This window comes from Triturus cristatus, chromosome 5_2, assembly GCF_964204655.1.
Source record: "Triturus cristatus chromosome 5_2, aTriCri1.1, whole genome shotgun sequence".
NCBI lineage: Eukaryota > Metazoa > Chordata > Amphibia > Caudata > Salamandridae > Triturus > Triturus cristatus.
Window position 1 is genome coordinate 7,719,869 of NC_140588.1, and position 23,037 is coordinate 7,742,905.

Below are 23,037 nucleotides of genomic sequence, written 5' to 3' on the forward strand. Positions count from 1 at the left end.
ATATCTGAGTTGTCCCTCAGCCGCTGTGCCACAGGAACGATATATAAGGCAAAAAGAAGAGGGGACAAGGGACAGCCTTGGCGAGTGACCTGTCATATAGATAATGGAGGGGATGATATATTGTTAGCCCTAACCAAGGCTCGAGGTGCACTATAAATGCTTCATATCCATTTGCAGAACCTCTCACCAATACCAAATTTCCCTAGTGTGTCAGGTAGGTAAGGTCAGTGGGCACGGTCACACGCCTTATTGGCACCAATGGAGAGAAGCAGTTACCTATGAGTCTTATCAATAAGGTGGAGGAGGCGCTTGGTGTTGTTACCACACTGGTGCATGGGAATAAATCCCGCTTGGTCTGGATCAATCAGGCCTGGCATGAGGGGTTTAAGGCTGTGCACCAATATACTGGTGAAGAACTTGCATCTACGTTCAAGGGGGAGTTAAATATGTACGACCCACAAAGGGCCGGATCCTTACCCGGTTTTCAAATTAACGAAATAGCCACCTCCAGCAAAGGAGTTATAAAGCTGAGTAAGCACAGGGGCTAAGTCCTGACAGAAGGTCTTGTAAAATTGTGGGCTAAAGCCATCCAGCTCCGGGGGCTTCATAGGCTTTAGCCGTACGATAGCCAAAATCACATCCTCTATGCAAATGAAACAAGTGACTTACCTGTACACTATGGTTCTCCAGTATTGATATCTCCCATATATTCACATGCTTGTATCTCCCCCGTCGTCATGGTGGGAGTCTCACGGTAAAGGAAATAAATAGCAGTAAGAAGAAAAAACTGCCTAGATACCAAAGATAAGCATAGACTTTGGTAGCCCACTACCATCATTATGTGGTCCAAATGTCAGCCAATGAGACCCCAGCCCTAAGATCGCACTCCCCAGCAGAGCCACCATACCTCAGATTTCCAGCTCCGAGTGACAGCCAAGGAAGTAATCCGAGATAAAAAGTGGTCTACCTAAGAAACTGGGAGGCGGGCAGGTCGCATGTGAATCTATGAAAGATATCAATACTGGAGAACCATAGTGTACAGGTAAGTAACTTGTTTCTTCTGCAGTATTGAATCTTTCATAGATTCACATGCTTGTATCAGAATAGAAAGCAGTACTCTTACAAGTAAGCATTTCCGGGAAAGCACCCTTTTTTCTCAGGTTCTGCATCCTGTTTGTGAGGCTAATAAAAATCCTCTAAAAGATAGAACAAATTGTATGCTTCGACATGTATCATAACACCATATATTACGCAAATTTCAATGACATATAGTAAAAAACTATTCAATATAGCATTTTAGGAAAAGACATTCACATGAAAAAAGAGCCATTTTTTTGAGAAAACATTGGCAGGTAAATACATTAATGAAACAGATGACGTAGCGCGGCTTGTCCCACTTCTGAATCTGCTTTCCAAGCTGGGTAAACGTGTGAACATTCTTCCACGTTGCCGCTCTGCAAATATCCGGAAGAGAAACTCCCGCAAACAATGCAGCTGAAGTCGCCATTTTTCTGGTTGAGTGAACTCGAACCGTCGAGCCTAAAGGGCTTCCGGCTTTCTTATGACACAAAGTAATGGCTGAGGTTATCCATCTGGATATGCTAGTCCTTGATAAAGACAAACCTTTCCTGTGACCAGCAAACGTTATTAACAGCTGACTTGTCTTTCGAAAGAACTTCGCCTTATCAATATAACATTTTAAACACCTCTTGACATCTAAAGTGTGCAAATATGTTTCTGCTGCAGATGATGGGTTTTTAAAATATGTGGGAAGAACAATAGGTTCATTGAGGTGAAAATCCGAAAGGACTTTCGGAATGAATTTAGGGTTTGTTCGTAAGATCACTTTGTCTGTCTTGAATTGAAGAAAAGGCTCTGTGATGGAAAAAGCTTGAATTTCACTGACCCTTCTAGCTGACGTCAGAGCCAGGAGTAGGGCTACTTTCCAAGATACAAACTACAGCTCAGCTTTGTGAATCGGTTCGAAAGGTGGTTTCATGAGTTGTGCCAAGACTGTGTTCAACTGCCATGGTACTGACGGATGTCTAATTTGAGGGAAAACTCTGAATAAACCTTTTAAGAATTCCTTTATCTCTCTCTGCGATACCTTGAAATGGCAGCCAGATGCACTTTGACTGATGCATGAGAAAGGCCTGCCTTGGCCAGATGCAATAGGTAATGGTGAACCTGCTCCGGAGAAGAGTGTAAGGGGTGAAGAGATTGTGTCAAACACCATTGGCAAAACCTTTTCCACTTTGCTACATAGGTTTTATTTGTGGAAATTGCACTAGAGTGGGAGAGGATATCCCGGAATTCTTCATTAATGTTCAAGGACTGAAATTCATGCTCATGAGGTTCATGCCGACAAGTTCAGCGAGGCTAACTGGGGATAAAGAACTTGCCCCCTGTTCATGGAGATCAAATCCTGGATTAGAGGAAACTGCACTCTGGGAGCTGCTGATAAGTGGAGAAAACCAGAATTGTCTCGGCGATGCCGGGGCTATCAGAATTATGTGACACGGTTCCCATCTCATCTTTCTGAACACCTTTGGGATCAGCGGGAATGGGGGAAATGCATATGCAAACATCCCTGTCCAACGGAGCTTAAGAGCATTCCCCCAAGATCCTGGCTGAGGGAATCTGCTTGCAAACTGTTTGCTTTTTTTGTTGCTTCGATTGGCAAACAAGTCCAGAGCTGGAGTGCCCCATAATCGAAAAATTCGAATGAGCTTATCCTCATTCAGTTCCCATTTGTGACAAACACTTGCTGATCTACTTAGCGAATCTGCTCTTATGTTGTGTATTCCGGGAACATGTTGCACTTGCAGGGAGATATTGTGCACTAGAAGCCAATTCCAGATTTCTTGAGCTTGTGTTGATAGGGGCTTTGATCTTGTTCCCCCCCCCCGTTTTATTAAATAAAACATCGTTGTTGTATTGTCTGTCCTGACTAGAACTCTAGAATTGTGAATTCTGGGGAGAAAGGCTTGGAGACCCAAGAACACCGCTTTTAGCTCCAAAAGGTTGATGTGTAATTGAGCCTCTTGTTTGCTCCAATGTCCTTGGATCTCTAGGTCTTGGAGATGCGCTCCCCATCCCTGCAATGATGCATCTGTTGTCATTATATAACTGGGAGATTTTGGTTCAAAGATTAGCCCTTTTGATAATTTCCGTCTTATTCCCCACCATGACAGCGCCTCCTTTATTTGAGGATTGATGAGGATCCGATCCTTGAAGGAACCTTGATGTTGCACCCATTGAAGGCCTAGAAGTTCTTGTAGAGGCCGCATGCAAAGCCGACAATTTGGAACTAAGGGGACACAGGATGACATAATCCCCAACAAGGATTTAAATATCCTTACTGAAGTGGACTTTCTTTTCTTTAGTTGTGAGGGAAGCTTCAGAATCTTTTGGATGCATTCCTCTGAAGGGTACGCTTTTGTCTCTCTGGTTTGTAATAACGCTCCTAGAAATTGAAGAGACTGGGACAGAGTTAAATAGGATTTTTCCATCTTTATCTGTAAACCCAGAAACTGGAAGAGATTTATGCAACATTCCAAGGATTGTCTCTGTACGATGCGCCCTTTATCAACTAATCGTCCAGATATGGGTCGATCTGATGACCTTGTTGCCTCAGATACGCTGCCACCGGCACCATGCATTTCGAGAACACTCTTGGTGTGGATCGAAGACCGAAGGGTAATTGGTAGTGGCACCCCGCCACCGCGAATCTGAGATACCGTCTGCGTCATACGTGGATTGGAATATAGAAGTATGCATCTAGTAGATCTAAGGATGTCATATATTCCCCCCTTCTCAACATCATCAGAATTTCTTGAAGAGATAGCATACGGAAGGATTGCTTCCTGATGAACTTGTTTAAGCCTCTGAGATCCATTACCTGTCTCCATTTGTTTGATTGCTTTTTCCGTATGAGGAAAAAATGTGAGTAGAATCCTTTCCCTCGCTGTTGAAGAGGGACCTCCTCTATTGCTCCTTTTACCAGAAGAGACAGAACATCCGCCTTGAGGGCCGAGAGATGTTGCTGTTTTCTGTGCATGGAAGGACGGTCTGGAGGTTTGTAGAGGAATTCTAGGGTGTAACCTTGATGAATTATGTCTAATCCCATCTGTCCGATGTTAGAGACATTCATTAGTGGAAATAGGAAGAAAGGTAATGGGTCTGATGCAGGCTGTTGAATGACGAGGTGGTTAGCGCCTTGAATTTGTCACTGTCTTTGATTGGTGTCCTGTAATTTTCCTCTCGTCGATGGCTTTTGTCTGGACTGTTGCTGGTAAGACGAATATGAGGATCGAAATTGATGTGTATTTGTATACTGACGATACCCTTGTTGATGGTACGGCTGGTATCTATTGGATTGATAGGACGATCTTTGTAGAAAATGTCCTCTTGATCTTCTGCCACGAAAGGAGTGAAATCTGCCTTGTTGCAGTGAACCTAATGCCCTTGCCATATCCGTATCCTTATTAATACCCTGCAGGGCATCATCCACGTGGCTGCCAAATAAATTTTCCCTGTCGAAGGGCATGTCTACTATCTTAGTCTGCACTTCTAGCCTGAATGAGGAAGCCTTAAGTCTGAACGCACCCGCTGATATATCCATGGCTATGTCTATGGATTCCGAAGCTCCTCTAGCTCCATCTTGTAAAGTTAGTGTAGCTTCTTCCTTCTTGTCCTCCGGCAGATGTGATAAGAGGAGCTATATCCGACCACATTTGCCTGTTGAAATGGCTAATTATGGTGAGCGCATTCGATGCTTTAATAGAAGCTGCCGCCGTGACTGCAAAGCGTTTGCCTGTACCATCAAGTTTCCTTCCTTCTTTGTCAGGAGGAGCTGAACATGTAGCTGATGGATTCTTTGATCGTCTTTGCGTAGCTTGCATCACCACAGACTCTGGTCGGGGATGTCCAATAAGACATGCCGGGGAGGATTCTGGAACCCTTCCTCCCATATATGTTTTACCATGGGGATTGTCCATATTGATTTCCTAGAAGACTCTTTGAAATCATATAGGAAACATTCCGTTTCCTTAACTGGTAGAGGGAGATCAAACCTCTTAGAAGCCTTTTCCATGAGTTCATGGAATCCCAGGATGTCCTCCGGTGGAGATGTCGCCGGGGAGGGTGACGGCGATGGAGAGGAAGGGATAATGTATTGGTCCCATTCATTCCCCACAGGATCTTCTTGGCTCAGTTCTCGTTCCTCAGGTTGGTCTTCAACCTCGCTGTCAGCTAAGTCATCTCTGATGGTAATGACTCTTGGAGTATGCACCTTCTGCACCGGAGGCGGAGGCTGCTTAACCGGAGCTTGCGCGACAGGTTGCTGCTTACTTGCCACGTCCAAAGAAGAGGTATTGGCTTCAGGGAAGCGACAATAGTAATCGTTGATCATGTTCCTGAGATCCGATACCAGTGATGGACACAGACTCCTCTCTGACACTAGGTGCTTTATCCAACCTCCTCCTCGTAATTGTAGGATTGTTGAAAAGACTCATATCTTTTTGAACCAGTTAGAGGTCGATCTTTAAAAGAGAAATCCTCCTGCACTTCTTGGCATTCCTCCTCATCAGTTTACTGACTTTTGATTTTCAGTTGAGAAGGGCTGTATGCGGCTTCTTCTGGACTTTCCTCTCCAGACTCCTGCATGTTAAGAAGGTTTGACGGTGGCAGCGGAGAAATATTTGTCCAAGAGGTAAATTCTACATCACCTGATCTCTCTGTAACCTTTTAATGGAAATCGTCGTCAACGATCTATTCTTTGGGGATTTAAAAGCTGTCGTCGATGGAGCGGTCATCGACGAGATCGACGGCAGTGTCAGAAAAGTAGTCGTCTACGGTGTCTTCTTCGTACCCGTCATCGACGGTGCCTTCGACTAGCCAACCGTCGACGGTGTTGTCTTCGTAATCACCATCGACGAGGTCGTCATTGTAACTGTCGTCGACGTTGTAGTCGCCCCGTCGACGTCTTCGTCGACAGAATGGTCGTAGAAACTTTTTTCTTCGTCGTTGGATCCGACAACAGTGCCCTCGTCTCTGAGGCCTTTTTAACAGGAGTATGAGGCAGAGAAGAAGATGACGACTCCTTTTCCTTTGATTTGCTGATTTTCTGCTTTTTTAAATCATATTTCGCCTCAGAAGCTCCTCCTTTGTGTTTTGAAGAGGAGTGAGCCTTAGAATCATCCTCAGAATCTGAAGTGGCCTTATTCTTTTGGAGCCACAATAGCAAATGTGCCTCTCTATCCTTAAGTGTCTTCGCTGAAAAAGTCCTACAATGTTTGCACTCCTTACGGACATGCTTTGGATAGAGGCAGTATATATAATCCTTGTGGGGGTCCTCGGAGAACAACCTGGCCTTCCCACAAGACCTACTGGGTCTGAATAGTCTCTTTTTAGAGCTTTCAGACATTTTGAAGAAAGCTTGAAGAAAAAACAATACCTCAGGGCTGGAGTCTCATTGGACCACATAATGAGGGTACTGGGCTACCAATGTCTATGCTTATCTTTGGTATCGTTTGCAAAAAGAACAATTGATGGACAGAATGCAGAACAATGTCATACATTCACTCCAGTACAGAGATCTGGGCCTAAATCCTTTGTTTTTTTGCTCACCATGCCATTCCAGTTTGGACCCAGCCATATGCAAATCAATCTTGACCCTGCGCCCAATGGGCACAATCCAGCCCGAACTGCCAGGCCAGGTCCTCCCTGGACTGGAAACAAGCATCTGAGGACCGGTTTCTAGGCAGTTTTTTCTTCTTACTGCTATTTATTTCCTTTACCGTGAGACTCCCACCATGACGACGGGGAAGATACAAGCATGTGAATCTATGAAAGATTCAATATTGGAGAATGTCTGTTCCAAGGCCGCAGCTTCTCTTTTAGGCAGGGAAGTGAGAGCAACATTGTGGAGATATCCCAAGGAATCTCTACTGGGCCATAGGAGGCTGCATAAAGAGAACCGTAAAAGGCCTGAAAGGCTGTTACTATTTCCGCATCTGAGCAGGCCACAGTTGAGGAACACCTACAAATAGTCTTCACCGATCACAAACATACTTTGCTCTGGAGGCGGTGTGCCAACATGCACCCACAACGATTACTCCCTAAGTAAAACTTAATGTTTAAGGCGCACTAAAGCATATGCCGCCATATTAAAGTCCAGGCGTTTGAGAAGGAGATAAGCTTTCTCAAGCTCCCTCTACACCTTAGGGCCCACCGTCCTCTTATATATGGCCTCAAGTTCCAAAACAGTCCATTCTGAACTCTGCCGCTTATCTCAGCGGTGACAATTCTCTGCGGCGGAAATGGTTATCAGCTCCCCACTCACTTCCAGCTTCAGGGCTTCTCAAATAGAGACCTGGGAGGTCTCATCGGTATCGTTAGCTTGGAGATTGTCCGTGATTACCTTTCGAAGGGAGTCATCCTTAGTTTGGGACTGTAACAAGGCATCCCAAAGGCGCCATGTGGAACTCCTGGAATGGGTTACGGGCAGTCTGAGAAACAGGGACAAGGGGTCATGGTCAGAGAGCGAACATGGTGCAATAGATTAATCGGATGTTAGGGCTAGCAGGGCTGGGGTAGCCAAAAAATGATCAATACTTGTATATGTTTTATGTGCAGCCGAATAATACGTGTAATTCCTTGTAAAGTGGTGCAGTCGGTGCCAGACGTCCTACAGATCACAGTCCGTGAGCCAATGTTGCCCTGCAGCTGAGAAGTTCTAAGTTTGGTCGAAGCGTTGTCCAGAGCAGTTCATGTCAGTGTCCATAACCAAGTTCATGTCCCCACCTACCAAGACAGCTGCATCAGGAGTCTAAAGCACAGGATCCAGGGAACTCGTTAGGAAGGATTCTTGGTGTTCTTTAGGGGTAGAGATGTTCACTAAGGTAAAGTGGAAGGTGCCCACCCTAAGTCACAAGGCTATAGGGCGTCCCTTTACTTCTGCTATTGAAGATAGGATTTCTCCCTTAAAATCTTGTGAGAAAAGAATGATCACCCCTCCTTTCATCATAGGGCATGAGAGCCAGAACTGGAACGGGAACCAACAAGACTGCTTTCTATGAACATTCTTGGAGAGCAAGTGAGTTTACTGCAGGAGACCAATGTCACTACCAGAATGCTTAAGAAGTGAAAGGACCGCTCACCTTTTTGTGGGATTGTTAAGGCCTCGCACATTGAGGCTAGTAACTTTAAGGTAATCGAAAACAAGGCATGAGGGCAGAGTGCTGAAAAAACTCCCATAGAGAACTGGTAGGGCATAAAGTAATGAAGCATCTTCCTCCACATCGGACTACTACAGTGCAAGCTGAGTAGCCAAAGGTAGACCAAGCTAGGAGAAGGAGTAAATACACCCACAAGAGACAAAAACAAAAGATTGCATCAGTCCATTAACCATGGAAATAGAGAGAAGCATGGTCTGGCGCTCAAGGCCAAAGCCAGGGGTAAGTGTCAGGGGAGAAACATCACATCAGAGAAGAGTCCGTTGCACCAGTACGAGGCTCATGATCCTCCAGGCCCATCCCCACCTCCCACAGTACCACCCGTTGGGAGAAAATGCGTTGCATCCAGAGGCCCCCGGCTTCATGAAGCATCAACCTTGTCAGTGTCTCCTATCAGCGTGGCTAGTACAGACTTTCTTTCCATTGCCATGGTCTCTGCATCAGGTTGTAGTCTGTTAGGTGCATTTTGGGCCCTTTGCGGGCGTGGGCACCTCTGCGCCATACGGACCTGCGGACTGGCCAGTCGACCCCCCCGAGGAGTAATCCTTGACGCCCACCACTCGGCAGGCCTCAGTGAGGGCTCCAAGCTGGTGGAGTTTGCCTTCGAAACGGCAGATGATCTGGAATGAATGGCCCCAGAAGTAGGAGATACCAGCGTTCCTCGAATGAGCTGTGATAGGGAGAAAGTTACGCCGCTTCTGAAGGGAAATGGTTGCTAGGTCTTGGTACAACAGTGGCGTGTGGCCTCTGAATTGAAGCAGGTGGATATCACGGGACTGGCGCAGAATGCTCTCTGTCAGCTTAAAATCATGGATGCATAGTAAAATGACCTGACAAGGGCATTTCTCCAGTTTCGGTGGACCCACTCGGTGCACCCAATTTAGCTTTATCTCCAGTTCGTCCGAGGCCCCTAGAATGTGATCAAAGAGAGCCCCTTCAGCATTTGTTTGGACTCCCTTGATGCGGACATTGTTACGCCTCGAGCAGTTTTCTAGGTCTTCAGCATGGTCTTAGAGGTTGATTTGCTGTTCCTGAAGCCGAAGCACCTCTTGCTGAAGCCACTAGACCTCTTCAGCACATTGAATCCTTCTCCTCAAGAGCAGAGGCCCTGTGTCCCATCTCCTCCAGCTCTAGGCATACCTATTGCAGATCCGAAGAGAGGCCTTTGTTGACCATCTGTAGGTCATCACGCAGGAATGCAAACAAGGCCTCTAGAAAAGAATAGTTCACCGGGCCCTCTGCGTCGTCATTCTCTGGGGGTTTATTCAAGCCCACCGTAGATGCCATGTCCCTTAGTGGCCCCCCAGTGGGCTTCAGCAGTATGACAGTGAAAAGAACTGTGATCAAGGCGAATTGTGTAGCTACAAGCAAGAATTGTGCCCAAGGCGGATTGTGCCATCACTAAAAAACTATGCCCAAGGCAGCCCAAGCCATCACCTTCTAGAACTGTGCCCGAGTCAGATTGTGTTGTCACGACTAAGAACTGGGCCAGCGGTGAACCTTGCCTCTGCAACCAAAAATCCTGCGTTTGCTGCCCTTTTGCCACTTTAACCCCTAACCCTTAGTGGCCCATCTTCTCCACTTCACTTGGGACCCAGAAGTGGATCCATTGACTGCTGGAGACCTCTGCTCATCCAGCGTTGGCACTAGTCTGCAAGAAATTCTGCCTCCACTGTTGTTGTGCTGAAGCCCTTTTTCTTAATGCCACCTCCGGGAAAAAGGTTGGATTAGCTCCTCTCCTGGGTCACCCTCAGTATAATCACCATTCCTGTAACTTGCAGCTGCTTCTCCTGACTACTGCATAGTGGGTATTCAATTGTCCGCTTGCACACTTGGTTGCTCATCTCCTCTCCTGGGTGGGTTCTTTATGGCATTTTCTGGTAGCTTAACCTTGCCTCTGGTTGTGGGCTTGTCTTTCCTGAGTGGCCTCCATATAGTTGTTTGGTTTCTTAAGCGTCCTACCAGGGTGTGGGCTTCTGTAGGTCTTGGCTGGACTCCACATAGCATACAATGATGTTTTAGCATTGACTCAGTGGGATCAGACCCTGTTGCTCCACTGCAAACTGCATTTAGTAGTCCTTGTGTGGATTAATTGACCCTCCGGTACGTTGAAAGTCTGTCACTCCTGTGTGGACTATGTAGTAGATACCCTGCTGAACACCACTGATGCACTACTTAATATGCAGTTCACTTCTAAAGATATGAGGCTGTATGCATGACTACATCTGTTCTCACACTGTCTGCAAAACATTTAACTATACCATGCTTATTTAACATGTAAACCCTCATGCACCTTAGCCAACATGTCCCATAGACGATAAAATACAGTCAATACACTTGCAGTCATGCACTCGTAACCAGCCTCATCAGAAGTATGATGGGCTGTATCAATGATTCAATTGGAGTAGTAGGTCATCCATGTGGTGCAGGAGGACACATGGAAGGAGTTTGAGACTGGGGCCCAAGAGTTGCCTATGCCTGGATGACTTTTGTTGTCCAGAAAGGCATCAAAGGGGAATAGAAAAAACAACCCACCCAGGCAGAATTTTGATTACCCTTAGGGCCACTATTATGTGACAGATGGGAGCGGATTCTGGGGATGCAATGTCCAATCTCATATGAGTTCATGGTTAAAGTGTCACGTCTGACAAGAAAAAAATTCATCCAGCAATGACGAGGAGAAAGGTCTGTAGCCAACAGTCCATGACAAGTGGTGTGATCACACGCCTGATCTTTCATGATCTTTGATGTTCAGAGTGAACCTGGCATGGCAGTTTGTGCTGGACTATTCCTCTTGGAGCGGGGCCAAGAATGATTTACATATGGCAAGACCCTGTCTTGTGTGGCATGGTGGGCAAAAAACGATGGATTGAGATGCTGTCCATGAAAGTAACCCTTGGCTAAGATTAATTCAAACATTCCTTCCATCACTTTTTGTATTCCTTTGATGATTTTGGGCACAGATGTCTCCATGGAAGAGACTGAGTCCAAGGAAAGTGAATTGACTTTAAGGGGATTGACGGGAAGTTTTATGCTTGTTGCCCTGTTTATTTATTATGTCTCTCTTCTCCCTCAAGTAACAAATCTACATGATCCAACAGCAGCACATGTTATATGAAAACCAGTACAGATAATGCAGTCGAATGTTGTCCTCATATCCTCCTCACCCACCACCTCAACATTAATGCGAGCCCTGTCCTCCCACTCCCTTCTTTAAGCCTGCCTTTTAGGTTTGCATATGTTATCTCCCTGTTACTCCGTGCTCTCTCAATACTAAAACTGGCAATTGCGGATTTGAAATGTCAAAAAACATCATCATAATTTTATAAAATGGATAATCTGCTTAATAGATGTCTTGGGTCGCGCAAGAGTTAGGAAGCACTATATGAATAGTATTACAATACAATATATTTTTAGCCTAATGCAGAGTTTGGGCGGTGGCTAATCTTCCTGGCATTGCAGTGACTGAAAATCTGCCATTTATAAACTTCTCTGGCAGGGCTGTCGAGGTTTCTCTGCCAAAGTACTTGAATATGCTGTAAACCCAAACCCTTTTAATATTTTTCATTACCAACATTGAGCATAAAGGGACATCCATCACTCCTCCATCATGTTATATCAATCCAGATAATTAAACCTTAGAATTTTAGCATGAGGTGTCTCAGGTATGAAAGTGTAACAGATGTGTTCTGCTTGCCTAGTCTCACATTGCAACTTGTAAGACACTGTATCTGAAAGAAACACGTTAGTTAGATTCCTCACCTTAGAATATCCCCAGGCGTCAGGCTGGATCCGGAAAGATTTTTGTAGCAATACCCCTTGCGCGTCGCTAGGCGTCGTCTGCGGCACCGCGTCCGTCGTCGGTGTCGTGCGCCGGGATGATGTCGTCGGAGTACTTAGACGCCGCCCTCGCGCGCTGACGTCAGTTATTCTTTTTTCCGCGCCAGTAACCGCCGATCCGGGAAGAGCTTACCCCTAGTTATTTTTTAACTAACTTTTTGACTCTTTTTGGTCTATCGACTCGACTCTGGTGCCGGTAGGATGCCTGGTTTTAAAGCCTGTGACGCCTGTCATCGCCTGATGTCGGTGACGGATCACCATCGCCTGTGCCTTTACTGCCTGGGGGCCGACCACGACGCGGAGTCGTGCCCCGACTGTCAGGCCTTGACATCGAAAGCTAGGCGGAAGCGGTCCCGTAAGCTTCTCGAGCTTCGGCACTCAGCTCCGCGCCGCTCTCGGTCCCGGTCCAGGAGGACGTCCAAGGACCGATCGCAGTGCCACACCCATCGTCATCGCTCGTCGGGGTCTTCGGGTAAGTCGAAGCACTCCAAGAAGTCCAAGAGACGACATCGCTCTTCGGACTCCCCTCGCTGGTCGTGCGACTCGGCCGAGGGTCAGGGCGGTCCCACCCACGCGGCTCCGTCAGAGCTGCAGGAGCCGTGTCCGTCCCCATACCCGCGGTCCCTGGGACTGACGCAACTCCGGCGGAGGTCAGTGCCTTCCTCTCGGCCATGAGGGGCCTGGCTCTGCCGTCGACGCCTAGAGGTGCGCCTTCGGGCCCCGCAGGTTCGACTGGGCAACCTCGCGTGCCTGCGGCTCCGGCCCCGGCGCCGTCGACGGCTCCGGCCCGACGCCACAGGTCCCCGAGGGATCCAGGCCTGGAACTCGGTCGGCGCCGGTCGACCTCACGACGCCTCCTCCGCCGGCGCCGACACTGGTTCCACCTCCGACGCCGTCCCCGGATGACGTCGTTCCCCAGTTTAGCCCCGGTCCGGGTCCGACGCCGGCGCAGCGCCGCCCGGCTCCGCTGCCGGCGCCGATTGGTGAACAATTCATCTACTGCCCGGCTCCGATCGTTCCTCCTGTTTATCGGGAATCGGATGACGAGGGCGACTGGGAGGGGTATGATGACTCTATGGCCGCTCAGGCCCAACTTTCTCAGGACTGGGCAGAGGAATTGGGGGATGCCAGTGGTCTGGATACCTCCCCGGACGCTGGTTTCATCTCTCCTCGACTGTGGCCTCGGAGGAGGGTGCAGCCTTCCCAGTGGTGCTGCGCAAGGCGGCCGAAGCCCTAGGGCTGGAGTTGCCTGCTGTGGCCGTGAGGACTAACGTCCTCACTGAGGTCCTTCAACCGACAGCAAGCTCTACTGAGCCTCTGCTGCAGTTTAATGAGGCCCTCATTGACGTTCTGCAGGGCACTTGGTCCAAGCCCTCCACAGTCAGGACAGGAACGTTGCACGGCGCCACCGCCCTGCTCCGGGCGACCCCAGTTTCCTCTCCCAACACCCCACCCCCGAGAGTCTGGTTACCCAGGCCTCAACCTCCCAATCCTCCTTCCCGTCCGCTCCTCCGGATCGGGAATCCAAGAGGTTGGAACAGTTTGGCAAGAAACTGTTCTCGTCCCTGAGTTTGGGACTGCGGTCTTTAAATACCGCTTGCCTTTTGGACCGTTATTCTCACTCTCTGTGGGATACGGTGGAGAACGTGCTGCCCTTGTGCCCGGTGGAGGCCCGGAACCGACTCACTCAAGCTCTTGCTGACGGTCGAGATGCAGCACGGCATGCCATACGGTGTGGACTTGACACCATGGACTCGCTGGGTCGGGCGATTTCCACCACGGTGCCGCTTCGGCGTCACGCCTGGCTGAGGTCCACGTCATTCTCGGGGGATGTCCAGAGTTCCCTCATGGACATGCCCTTTGATGTCCTTGGGTCTTTCGGCCCCGCGGCCGCAAACTTCCGCCTTTCGTCCCTTTCGTGGCCAAGGAAGGGGTGCCTCCTCACGTCCGCCCAGCCACCGGCCGCAGAACAAACCTGCATGCGGACGTGGATTCCGCCGAGGCGGTAGTGGAGGTCAACGTGCCGGTCAGTCCACATCCACCCTGGCAGCATCCGCCTCAAAGCCCTCCTAGTCTGAGCTTTCAGGCCCATTCAACGCCAGTGGCCGGCAGAGTTCGCCATCACCTGCTCCACTGGCGCTCCATCACGTCGGACAGGTGGGTGCTGCAAATCGTCCGAAGGGGCTACTCCCTCCCCTTCGAGACGACCCCTCCAGCCATGCCACCGCTGAACCACCGTATGTCGGGGGATCATTTGCATCTTCTACGAGAGGAAGTTTCGGCCCTCTTGGCCAAAGAGGCCGTCGAGCGCGTTCCTGGTCCAGAAGTAGGTGGTGGGTGTTATTCCCACTACTTTCTGGTTCCCAAGAAGGGCAAAGGGGCCTACGCCCAATCTTGGACCTCAGGAGCATCAACGCCTTCTTCCAGAAGGACCGGTTCAAGATGCTCACTTTAGCTCAGGTTCTGGCTGCCCTAGACCCTGGAGACTGGATGGTAGCGTTGGACTTACAGGACGCTTCTTTTCACGTCCCCGTCCTGCCGGCCCACCGGCGTTACCTGCGGTTCACGGTGGGTCAGGAGCACTTTCAGTTCACTGTGCTCCCCTTCGGCCTTACCAGTGCCCCTCGGGTGTTCACGAAAGTGATGGCGGTGGTCGCAGCTCATCTGCGCAGATCAGGGGTTCCAGTCTTCCCCTATCTCGACGACTGGCTGTTGAAGGCGGGCTTGCCCCAGCAAGTCGTCTCCCACCTCCAGACTACGGCCGACCTCCTGCACTCGCTGGGGTTCTCCATCAATGTGCCGAAGTCGCACCTGAGTCCCTCCCAGCAGCTCCTTTTCATTAGAGCGGTTCTCGATTCAGCACAGTTCCGGGTCTATCCGCCGGAACAGCGGGTCCGGGACATTCAGGCCCTGATTTCCATCTTCCGGCCTCTGTCCTGGGTTTCGATCAGGTTGGTGCTGCGGCTTCTGGGGCTGATGGCCTCCTGCATCCTGTTGGTACCTCACGCCAGGTGGCGGATGCGGGCTCTGCAGTGGGACCTGAAGTTTCAGTGGGCCCAGCATCGAGGCAACCTGTCCGACCATGTCCTGATCTCGGCGGGCACTGCGAACCAGCTGCAGTGGTGGCTCACGAATCGCGATTGGGTCAGCGGCAGATCCCTCTCCCTACCCCAACCGGAGCATGTCGTAGTGACGGATGCGTCCATCCTGGGATGGGGGGGCCATATGGGAGAGGCGGAGATCAGAGGACTCTGGTCTCCGGCGGAGACTCGGCTCCATATCAACCTATTGGAGCTGAGGGCGATCCGACTTGCACTGAAAGCCTTCCTTCCCTCTGTCGGGGGAAGTGTCGTGAAGGTGTTCACGGACAACACCACCGCCATGTGGTATTGCAACAAACAGGGCGGGGTGGGGTCGTGGACCCTTTGTCAGGAGGCTCTGTGCCTCTGGACATGGCTGTAACATCAGGGCATCACCCTGGTGGTTCAACATCTGGCGGGCTCTCTGAACGCCAGAGCAGACGAACTCAGCCGCCGGTGCATAATGGATCACGAATGGCATCTGAACGGCGCAAGGTCTCTTTCTGCAGTGGGGAGAGCCTTGGTTAGATCTATTCACCACCGAAGAGAACGCGCAATGTCAGCAGTTCTGCGCATTGGAATTTCCAAGGCGGCACTCGCTCGGAGACGCTTTTCGTCACGAGTGGAGTTGCGCTCTGTTGTACGCCTTTCCGCCTATACCTCTTCTGCCCAGAGTGCTGAAGAAGATCAGGCGCGACCGGGCCCAAGTCATCTTGGTGGCTCCGGATTGGGCACGAAGGTACTGGTATCCCGAGCTACTCAGTATGTTCATCAATCCCCCGATACGACTGCCTCTTCAGGAGGACCTTCTGTCGCAGCAGCAGGGGACGGTCCTCCACCCGAACCTGTCCAGCCTCCACCTCCATGCGTGGAGATTGAGCGGCGGCAGTTGATGCCATTTGACTTGCCTCCTGAAGTCTGTGATGTCATTCTGGCAGCCAGGCGTCCCTCCACAAAGACGGTATACGCCTGCCGGTGGAACAAAATTGTGGCATGGTGCACAGCAAAGGCTGTGGATTCCCTTTCTGCCCCTCTTTCTGAGGTTCTCCTCTTTCTTTGGCCCAACAGGGCTCTGCTCTGGGCACTGAAGGGTTATCTTGCTGCAATCTCTGCTTTCTTAAGGCTTCCTGATCAGCCTTCTCTTTTCAAGTCCCCTGTTGTCTCCCGTTTTCTCAAGGGCATTACTCATATGTTCCCTCCTGTTCCATTCGTAATGCCTCAGTGGGACTTGAACCTTGCTCTTACTTTTCTGATGTGCGCTCCCTTTGAGCCCCTTCACAACTGTCCACTTCGTCTACTGACTCTGAAAACTGCCTTCCTGGTGGCTAACACCTCCGCTAGGCGGGTGAGTGAGCTCCAGGCTCTGTCAGCAAAGCCTCCCTTCCTTTCGGTTCATCCGGATAAGGTTGTCCTCCAGACCCGTCCTTCTTTCCTTCCTAAAGTCGTGACTCCCTTTCACATCGGGCAATCTGTCACGCTGCCCACCTTCTTTCCGCCTCCGCATCCTTCAAAAGATGAAGAGAGGCTCCACCATCTGCACTCAAAACGTGCGCTGTCATTTTATTTGGCCCGCACAAACCAGTTCCGGGTGGACGACCAACTTTTTGTTGGATATGTAGGTGCGAAGAAGGGTAAAGCTGTGCACAAGCGGACCATCTAGTGATGGGTCGTGTTGTGTATTAAACTCTGCTATTCCTTGGCGAGAAAGGTCCCTCCTGTTGGGCTGCGAGCCCATTCCACCCGGGCCACAGCGGCGACAACTGCCCTGGGACGGGGAGTCCACTTGCAGGACATCTGTCAGGCGGTGACGTGGGCTTCGCTGCACACGTTCGCCAAGCACTATTGCCTGGACAGCCAAGTCCGGAGAGATGGCCACTTTGGCCGTTCTGTTCTCCAGGACTTTCTGGTGTGATCTTGGTTCGCAGGCCCACCTCCGGGGTTGGTATTGCTGGCGTATCTATTCTAAGGTGAGGAATCTAACTAACGTGTTTCTTTCAGATGAACAAGTTACTTACCTTTGGTAACAATGTATCTGTAAGAAACATTAGTTAGTTAGATTCCTCACCGACCCACCCAGCCTCCCCGTTCTGCGAACCGACATCTAGGGTTAAGGTTCTCCCTTTCAGGGCCCTAGATTTTTTGGCACCAGTGTCGGTCTCTTTCATGGCTCAGCGTCCCTGGCGCGGAAAGCTATGTATAAGAACTGACATCAGTGCGCGAGGGCGGCGTCTAAGTACTCCGACGACGTCATCCCGGCGCACGACGACGGACGCGGAGCCGCAGACGACGCCTAGCGACGCGCAAGGGGTATTGCTACAGAAATCTTTCCGGATCCAGCCTGACGCCTGGGGATATTCTAAGGTGAGGAATCTAACTAACTAATGTTTCTTACAGATACATCATTACCGAAGGTAAGTAACTTGTTCTTCAGGTCGACATTGTAACTTGTAAAACACTGTTTCAGGCGTGGTGTGATACTTCAGATATGCATATTACAGGTGAGTCACTTTCTCTAATTTACAGCTAGGTAATCCCATATGCAATTAAATGAAACAAAAGTACTATGGCTAGCGATGAATATATGACTTTGGTAATGTGTGCTTTGCACTTTATTCCAGATGATGTTGACAGAAGATAAGAGAATTAGAGCAAAAATACAGCCCCATTTGGAACCTCTAATAACTCCCCATGTAGCAAAGGTAGATGACGCTATACAACCTGGCCTTACTTCTTTGAACTGGACCTCCTTGAACATTGAGAAATATTTCAGCAATATTTCGGCTAAACATGGTGAGTCTAGATTAAATATTTGCTTCTTTGTTGGAACCATAAAACCATTACCAAATCCTCACATTGACAAGTTTTGTTGACTTTTTTTACTTGGAATTGCTCCGTTTGTCATCCTAAATTCATCAACAACACCTGGAACACGTATTAAATAAAACCAAATGAATTTTAGTAAAGTAATGGGGTCAAATTCATAGGTAAGAAATTACTCATTCCGTCATGAGGTTGCTTAGCACTACAAGGCACAACTCTGGATCCAAACGTTTGATTCTAAAAGGGAAGCCACTAGTAACAAATTGTACTGACTCACAGAATAAAAAATGACTGACTTTAATCCTCATAGAATCATTTCTCTATGAAATAATTCTCTTTCGGGTTGTGGCCAGGGCGGCCAGCATGGCGAGCGTATTTTGAGACAGCTCCGCTCCGAACCCCTGTTATCCATGATCTATCTAGACTTGTGATAGCCATCTAACACCTACTGAATACATTTCCACATCTCGCCTGCGGGGTAACAGTTTTTCTGACTTCTGCTGCCCTCTGTACAGCGGAGTGCCCGATGGAATTGTGAAGCCAGCCATGCGGCCTTGTGTCATGGGAGCTGGGATTGCGGTGTGGCCAGCCTCCCTCGCGTGTCCTGTGTGTTCGGGCGTTGTGGATGGGGACCCTCCCTGGATGTTCGGCTCCATTGGAATTGTCATCCTTGAGTGGGGCCCTGACATGGCGGTGAGGTGACGACTGCCCTCTGCTGGAGGGTTGGTGTTGGGGCCTGAGGTGATTACACTCTGGCAGCGTCCCTCCCGGGCTGTTTCTGGGGCACACCATGTTGCCTGACTGGTGGGACACCCCGCTGCTGAGGTTCTATGGGCCTACCGCGGCCCTCCTCCCACTGCTTCCCTACAGGGCTATTGGAGCTTGGTCCTGGCGGGGGATGCGCCTCTCGGTCGCTGCCTCTTTCTGTGACCGGCTCGCTCTTCCTGGGTCTGGAGTGAACTGTGATCCTGGGCAGCTGCGGCCTCACTTCGTTAGGGGAACTGTGGAGGTGATTAGGCAGGATCCCCTGCGCTTGCTCTTCCAGAAACAACTGACCCCGGGATTGTGCCTGCAATGGGTGAATGAGCCAGGCGGTGGGGTCCCAACTGTACAGTCACAGAGGCAGCCCGCATGGCATGGTCAGTTAGGTCCCGCCTCCTCTTTTCCTCGGAGACCGCTGAACCTGTAGCCGCCTTGACTGACTCTGCCGCTTCGCTGGCTTGAGGCCCCGGGCTACCGATTTGGGCCGCCGCCTGGTGATGGCTAGGGTCGACCTGGAACCAGCGGTTGGGTCATGGGGACGGCCCTGGCTCCTCCCTGCCTCGTGACCAGCCTGGCTATCTTGAGCCTGGGGATCCGACCTGCAGCAACCCCATACGCCGATTGGCGAAGAGGCGGTGACTGCAGCATGGACTCAGGTGGCTGGGACCTACCGCCTGATGTGGAGCTGCCAGTATCGCCCCCTTTGGCTATGCTCACCCCTGAGGACTGGGACAGCAGCAGGTCGGTGCTTGTGCTTTCTTGGGGGGCAGTGGCAATCTCCTCCTTAAACTGTGCTCAGGGCCTCTGCCCGGCTCCTCTGTTGGATCTGTGCCTCCTCCCTCCACTGGGAAACTCGTTGTGTAGGTTTGCTTGAGTGGAAACTGGTGATGGCTACCTCGTGCTCACCCTGAGGTCCCTGGTGTCATGATTGTAGGCTACTGACCTCTGGCCCCTCCTTTTTCTAGGGGTGACTAAAAATCTGCTTCCGGCTGATTGTGCCCTTCCTCAATCAATCAATCAATCAATACATTTATAGAGCGCACTGCTCACCCGTGAGGGTCTCAAGGCGCTGAAGGGGGGGGGGTGTCGATTACTGCTTGAATAGCCAGGTCTTGAGGTGCTTCCTGAAGGTGAGATGGTCCTGGGTCAGTCGAAGGTGTGCGAGGAGAGAGTTCCATGTCTTGGCGGCCAGGTAGGAGAACGATCTTCCTCCGGTTGTGGTTTTGCGGATCCGTGGGACGATGGCGAGGCTGGCGGAGCGGAGCTGGCGGGTGGGAGTGTAGAACGAAAGGCGGTTGTTGAGGTATTCAGGGCCCAAGTCGTGGAGCGCTTTGTGTGCGTGGGTGAGGAGCCTGAACGTGATCCTCTTGCTGACGGGGAGCCAGTGCAGGTTTCTCAAGTGGGGAGTTATGTGGCTGTGGCGAGGGATGTTGAGGATGAGTCGTGCAGAGGCGTTCTGTATTCGCTGCAGTCGTTTCTGGAGTTTGGCTGTGGTTCCTGTGTACAGGGCGTTCCCGTAGTCCAGTCGGCTGGTGACGAGGGCCTGGGTGACCGTCTTTCTGGTTTCGGTGGGGATCCACCGGAAGATCTTTCGGAGCATGCGCTGGGTGTTGAAACATGAAGAAGAGATGGCATTGACTTGTTTGGTCATCGTGGGGGAGGAGTCCAGGATGAGTCCCAGGTTGCGTGCATGGTCTGTGGGTGTAGGTGCGGTGCCCAGCGCTGTGGTCCTGAAGTGTGGCTCTGAAACTCCCCACTGCAGCAGTAGACCGGCCTGAAAATAGTGCTTTTCCCTCCACCCTCTTTCACTCAGCTTGTGACCATGGGCAAGGATAAAACCTATGCAGATACGTATGGAACACTACACCAGGGACACCAATGGCGACCTCCCAGGCCCCTCAGACAACAACAAATCCGCCGCCCCCGTCTAGTGAGCTCACTGTTATTTTGCAGGCTATCCAAACTTCACAGGCAGCAGTGGAGGCAAAGGTCGGGAAGGTGCGAATGTACGTGGCGTGGCGTTGCTGCGTCAAAATTCCTTAACCGCCACTGCCCGAATCATATAAGTAGAATCCCGAATCTCTACTGTCGAGGGCGAAATCAGCACTCTTAAGTCTCAAGTTTCCACACAACTCATCAGCACGTCAGAGCTCCATAGACACGCCGAAGTTGCAGAGAACCACTCACGGCACAATAACATTAGCGTAATTGTAGTTCCTGAGACCCTTTGGGAAACCGAACCCCAATTGATGGCAGGCTTCATGGAACGCTGGATTGAGTCTTGGATGCCTAGTGATCATTTGTCCTCGTGATTAATGATTGAAAGAGCTCCCAGGGCCTTGGCCCCTTGACCACGTCCTGGTGTCTACCCCCGACCAATCCTAGCTCTTATCCTGAACTACAGGGACAGAGATGCGATTCTCAGAGAGACCCAGCTACAATCTGACCTCCTATGTGGTGATGCCAAAGTTCTCCTTTTCCCCAATTACACACGTGCAGTGCAGCAATGTAGGCATTCGTATCTGGAAGTTAAGCTGAAGCTGAGACCAATGGGGCTACAATACGTCAGTTATTTCCTGCTGAGCTCCATCTTATTCATCTTAAGAAGTCAAATTTCTTTGAGTCTCCAGAATCGGCGTGGCAGTGGCTCACAGATACCCGTTTGTTGCACCATCCCACCCACTCTCCTGGACCTCACTGAGGAACTGCTGCTGTCCCTGACCCGCGGTTGCTGCCTAAGCCCCGCAGGCAGCATACCCGGTCCTGAAGGGAACGCAGAAATGTTCGGTCAGCCACACCTTCACGTGCCCCGCAAGCACAGCTGATACCATCATCTAGACCCGCCTCGAGCCCTGCATCCGGGATAGAAGATGACAGACTGGGGGCTGACAAGCGTTTGGCCCCCCCATTCATTGAATCGGCTTCTCCGTGCGTGGACTCTGATCTCTCCTGCAGTCCAGTTATCTGATTGAGCTTGTACTTTTCATGAATATACAACTTCATGTACCTTACATAGTCTGATCAACAACCTTACTATATTGATCTGTTCAATTTTTTCGCCGTTCCTCAGGCGTTCTCCTTTTAAATGGTGAATTCTTTAGTCACAATGTTCTTCCCAGCAAGGGGTTCCCCAGCTCGCTGGCATTTCTTCTCTTCCTTATGTCATGTATTTGTGATTCTTTTTGTGTCTTTGTCTAGGAGGCTGGCTTAGTATATGGTGAACACTTATTTCAATGAAGCACCTTCCACTAATCCAGACAAGTCTTATGGGGATTTTAGTGGTCTTACGCAATCATAGAAAGCTCTCTAAGAGGTAGGTGTGGGGAGCAGCCTTTAGGCTTAGTCCTGAATGAGTGTTAAGCAGTTTGTTTACCAGAGCTAATCAAATAGTGTAGGTTAAATGAAAAAGAACCACACAGTGTAGTTAAAAAAATAAGTATATTTAATATTTATTACTAGCACATTGGTATATCTCCTACCCAGAGATATCAACACAATACACATAATATTTCAAAAGGAAACAGGTAAGTAAGCACAAATACACAGTGGTCTCTAGGGGGAGACCAAACCATATACTAAAGAAGTGGAATGCGAACTGCGACCGAAGTCGAGACTTTAACCAAAAGATTCAGAAAAGCTGGGGACCCAAGGAACCACCCTAGGTAAGTACCCATGGAGGTTGTGTGCAGAGTGGAAACACAGCTGCATACTCAATGCAAGTCAATAAGAAAGTCACGGTTGCAGTTTTTAAGAAGAAGGATCCTTCCGAGTGGACCCTGAAGAAACCCCGTGGAAGATGGAAGGTTGGAGAGTCTCCCCACCTGTGGATACGATACCCCAGGAGCAGCTCCTCCATTAGGGCGCAGGAGCGTCGCCCCAATGCTTACTCCCAGTGCGAGAAGCAGAAACATAAAATGGTATTTTAAATACCATTTTATGTTTCTGCTTCTCTCGCTGCAGGAAAGCAGAAGTCAGGGTATACCTGGTTGGGGGCGGGCGGGAGGGTATGCCTGGTGCCGGGGAGGAGTGGCTTGCCCACTCTGAGTGCCCTGAATGTTTGGTCGGCACTCTGGGGCCGACCAAACCAGTCATGCACACTCTAGATTTTCTCTATGTAGGCTGCATGCAGCCTACATAGAGAAAATGGCTTCCCTGAGTTCCGTCTACACCAATCACAACGCTGCCTTCACAGCATTGTGATTGGCTTAGCGGAGGGAGGCTGCCTTCTTCCTGTTCCAGCAGGAGGACCCGGGCAGGAGCGGAGGTGGCGTGGGACCCGGTAAGTTAATTTTTTTTAC

The 23,037-nt window shown here is 50.1% G+C and overlaps 1 protein-coding gene and 1 long non-coding RNA gene across 2 annotated transcripts in view; one reads left to right on the plus strand and one right to left on the minus strand.

Annotated features, from left to right (window-relative positions):
- Positions 1-23,037, plus strand: part of DNAH5 (dynein axonemal heavy chain 5) — a 5,853,083-nt gene that overhangs the window by 1,550,862 nt on the left and 4,279,184 nt on the right. The window contains exon 16 of the mRNA XM_085606747.1: positions 17,776-17,947. Within this exon, the coding sequence (XP_085462873.1) occupies positions 17,776-17,947 (172 nt within the window). The remainder of the gene's footprint in view (positions 1-17,775; positions 17,948-23,037) is intronic.
- Positions 1-23,037, minus strand: part of LOC146822582 (uncharacterized) — a 71,915-nt gene that overhangs the window by 21,290 nt on the left and 27,588 nt on the right. The window lies entirely within an intron of this gene.